The sequence below is a fragment of the Cyprinodon variegatus genome, unplaced genomic scaffold (genome assembly GCF_000732505.1).
Source record: "Cyprinodon variegatus isolate N-32 unplaced genomic scaffold, C_variegatus-1.0 Scaffold2069, whole genome shotgun sequence".
Classification (NCBI taxonomy): domain Eukaryota; kingdom Metazoa; phylum Chordata; class Actinopteri; order Cyprinodontiformes; family Cyprinodontidae; genus Cyprinodon; species Cyprinodon variegatus.
In genome coordinates this window covers 42,035-45,633 of record NW_015152522.1, presented here as the reverse complement: position 1 = coordinate 45,633, position 3,599 = coordinate 42,035, and the positions used below count along the sequence as shown (strand labels likewise).

General features: G+C 38.2%; 1 protein-coding gene across 1 annotated transcript in view; it reads left to right on the top strand.

The window, feature by feature from the left end:
* The window catches only part of LOC107105113 (GTPase IMAP family member 8-like), an 11,401-nt gene extending 8,020 nt beyond the window's left edge, over positions 1-3,381 (top strand). Inside the window, exons 2-3 of the mRNA XM_015405227.1 lie at positions 612-1,601; positions 2,445-3,381. Of these exons, the coding sequence (XP_015260713.1) occupies positions 612-1,601; positions 2,445-2,866 (1,412 nt within the window). The 3' untranslated portion in view covers positions 2,867-3,381. The remainder of the gene's footprint in view (positions 1-611; positions 1,602-2,444) is intronic.
* The last annotated feature ends 218 nt before the right edge of the window (positions 3,382-3,599 follow it).

Below are 3,599 nucleotides of genomic sequence, written 5' to 3'. Positions count from 1 at the left end.
GTCAGGTAACTTTAAGTGCTGTTTAAGTGCTGGATACTGCTTGCTAGTTGGTTTGCAGTTATCTGGCCCTGTCTGCCTGCCACAGGCTGTCTTATAACTGCTTGAACACAGGTGAGAGACATTCTGCTGATTGCACTGCAGTGCAGCAGGCAGCAGCTGGAGATGATTGCTCACAGGGAGAGCAGAGCAGGCAGACAGGCCAGAATCATAACATACTCATTTGATTTTAAAGAAATGCCTTGCCATAATACATGAGGACCGTTGCAAAATTTAACAAAATCCTTTCAACTTTATGCTGCTTGCTTTATATTTAGCCTACATCCTTGCACCTGTAAAGGGATGTAAGGGATAGGTTTGTGTTTGGTTTTTTCTACAAATATTTTATTTTCAATACAAATAACCCTTGAGAAACTGATAGAAATGAGCACATAGACTTGATTAAGACCCGCACAGATCTGATCGCTGTTGCTCTGTCCGCGGTGCATGCCAAGTTGTCCTTGTCTTTGTCATTTCTAACCTAAACTGTAGAAATCAAGAATGATGAATATCATAAGTTCCATTGTCTAGATAGATAGTTCTGATCTCCAATAGTTCTTCTTCTGTTTTTACAGACACTGAGGAGAGGAAGAGCCCAGAATGTTTCAGGATTGTTCTGATTGGGAAAACTGGTAATGGAAAGAGCTCATCCGGAAACACCATCCTGGGGAGAGAGGTGTTTATCGCCAAACCATCTCAACATTCAGTCACAAAATTCTGTCAGAAAGCCCAGGGTGAGGTGGACGGTCGTCCGGTTGCTGTTGTTGACACTCCTGGTCTGTTTCACGACAGTTTGTCCAATGAAGAAGTTCATGATGAGATGATAAAATGTATGAGTCTTCTGGCTCCGGGTCCACATGTCTTCCTGCTGGTGATACAGATCGGCAGATTCACAGAGGCGGAGAGAGAGACTTTAAAATTCATCAAGAAAGTTTTGGGAAAGAATTATGAGAAGTTCACCATCATCCTTTTCACTATGGGAGATTTACTGGAACATAACAGTGTATCTGTTAATAGCTTTATTTTAGGTTGTGGGGATTCCTTAAAGAAGATGATTGCTGACTGTGGAGAAAGATACCATGTGTTTAATAACTATGAAAAACAGGATCGTTCACAAGTCAGTGAGCTCATCAGAAAGATCGACACCATGGTGAAGGAAAATGGAGGCAGCTACTATACCAATGAAATGCTGCAGGAGGCTGAAGCTGCAATACGGAAAGAAATGCAAAGAATCCTGAAGGAAAAGGAGGAAGAGATGGAAAAACTGAAGGAGAAACTTGAAAGAAAACTCAAGGAAGAAAAGGAAGAAATGGAAAGAAGAATAGAGGAACAGAGAGTAGAAATAGAAAAGGAAAGAAAACAGAAAGCTGAACAACTTAAAGAAATGGAAGAAAACATCAATAGGGAAAGAGAGCAGAGAAAGAAAGAACAGAAGGAAAGAGAGGAGGAAGATAAGAAAAGAAAAGAGGAGGAAGAACGACAGCAAGAAGAGTGGGATCAGATGCGCAAGAATTTAGAAGAAAAAATTAAGTCAGAATCAGAAGAAAAAGAGAAAACAGACAAAAAATTGGCGCAGCTGAGAAAAGAGAGGGAAAAAGAACGAGAAATACAGGAAAATGAAAGAAAGGAGTGGTGGGAAAAACGACAGAGAGAGGAGAAAGAGAGACGAGAAGAGGAGCAAAGGAACCTGAAAAGGCTGGAAGAAGAGTTTGAGAGAGAAAGAGAAGAATATGAAAAGAAACTAAAAGAGGACGAGCAGGAAAGAAAAGAAAAGGAGAAGAAAGAACAGAAACTGAAAGCAGAACTTAAAGAAATGGAGGAACAGATCAATTTGGAGCGAGAAGAGAAAAGGAGAGAACATAATAGAAGAAAAGAAGAAGAGAAGAAAAGAAAAGAAGATGAACAACAACAACAACAAGAGTGGGAGGAAAAAAAGAAAGATTTGGAGGAAAAAATCAAATCAGAATCAGAGGATAAAGAGATCATTAGTATAACATTGGAGGAGAGCAGAAAAGAGATGGAGAAAGAGAAAGAAGAAAGAGAGAAGGAAAGAAGAGAGTGGTGGAAGAAAAGAAAACAACAGGATGAAGAAGAACAGAAGAAACGGAAAGAACTTGAAGATAAATTGGAGGAGGAGAGAAAAAAGTTAAAAACCCAAATACAATCTGATAAAATGAAACGGGAAAAGGAAGAGGAGGAGAGAAAAAATAGAGAAAAATTAATTGAGGAAATGAAAGAAAAGATCAAGTTTGAGAGTGAGTTAAGAAAGCAAGAAAAGGAAAAAAGAGAAAAAGAAGACAACGAAAGAAAGCAGGAGGAGAAAAGACAACAAAAGGAGTGGCTGCAAATACAAAAATATTTAGAGGAAAAAATTCAGAAGTCAGAAGAAAAGGAGAAAGTCAATAAACAACTAGAGCAGAGCAGAAAAGAGATGGAAGAAAAACGAGAAGAATGGGAGAAGTTAAAAAAAGAGTGGTGGGAAAAAAGAAACAAAGAGGATGAAGAGAAAAGAGAACAGGAGCAAAAACTAAGGAAGTTTCAAGAGGAATTTGAGAAAGAAAAGGAAAAATATGAAAATAAAATCAAAGAAGATAACAAAAAAAGAGAGGAACTAGAAGAGGATAAAAAACAACTGGAAGAGAAGTACAAAAAGGAAAAGGAAGACATGATAAAGAATAAGGAAGAGGAGGCGAGAAAACAGGCTAAGGAATTCAATGAATTCAAAGAGAAATATGAATCTTTTATAAAGCAACACAAAACAGAGATAGATAACCTAAAAAGAAAATATTGTTCTTGTCCTATCTGTAAACATTTAGCTTTCTTTAAATGAAGTAATAGGTAAATGCTTTAAAAATACTTGCACAATCATATGCTGGGTCCGATCATCAGAGGAGACTATATCGTGAACTTTATATTGAACTCAGTTAACTGACGTTCGGACAGATGGACAAATTACTTTTTAACTCCCCGTCGGCCACGTCACTGCACCTCCCCGCACAGTGTCTGCACCATATATCCTGCCCCCAAAGCAAATCCCATGATGCTTTATAATGAGAGCTATTCAAAAGCAATCTTGGATATATCAGCTTGTCTAGGGACCACAGTTACACATTACTTTTCACGGTGCATTGTGGGAATTTATGAATCTACTTGTTTTTCATCCACTAGACCAGTGATTTTCAACCTTTGTTGAGCAATAGCACATTTTTAACATTTACAAAATTCACGGGCACACCACCAACCAAAATGACGCTCTAACACGGTACATATTATATAGTTAATAATATAGTTTCTAAATGTATTTATAGTCAGTGTGAAACACACACAAAGCTCTTCCTCAACAGTTCTCAGTCTCTGTTTTAGTAAACCTGCAGATTGAGATCGAAGTGCTCTGTTAGGAACATAAGGAACAATCAGATCTCTGATATAAGATGGAGCTTGGCCATTTAAGGCTTTATATGTGAGAAGGAGGATGTTAAATTCTATCCAGGGCCCAGTTTGGCATTTGTCTTTTCCCTACTCAAAAACTTATCCATCACTGTCGTTTGCTCGTCTGGCTCGGA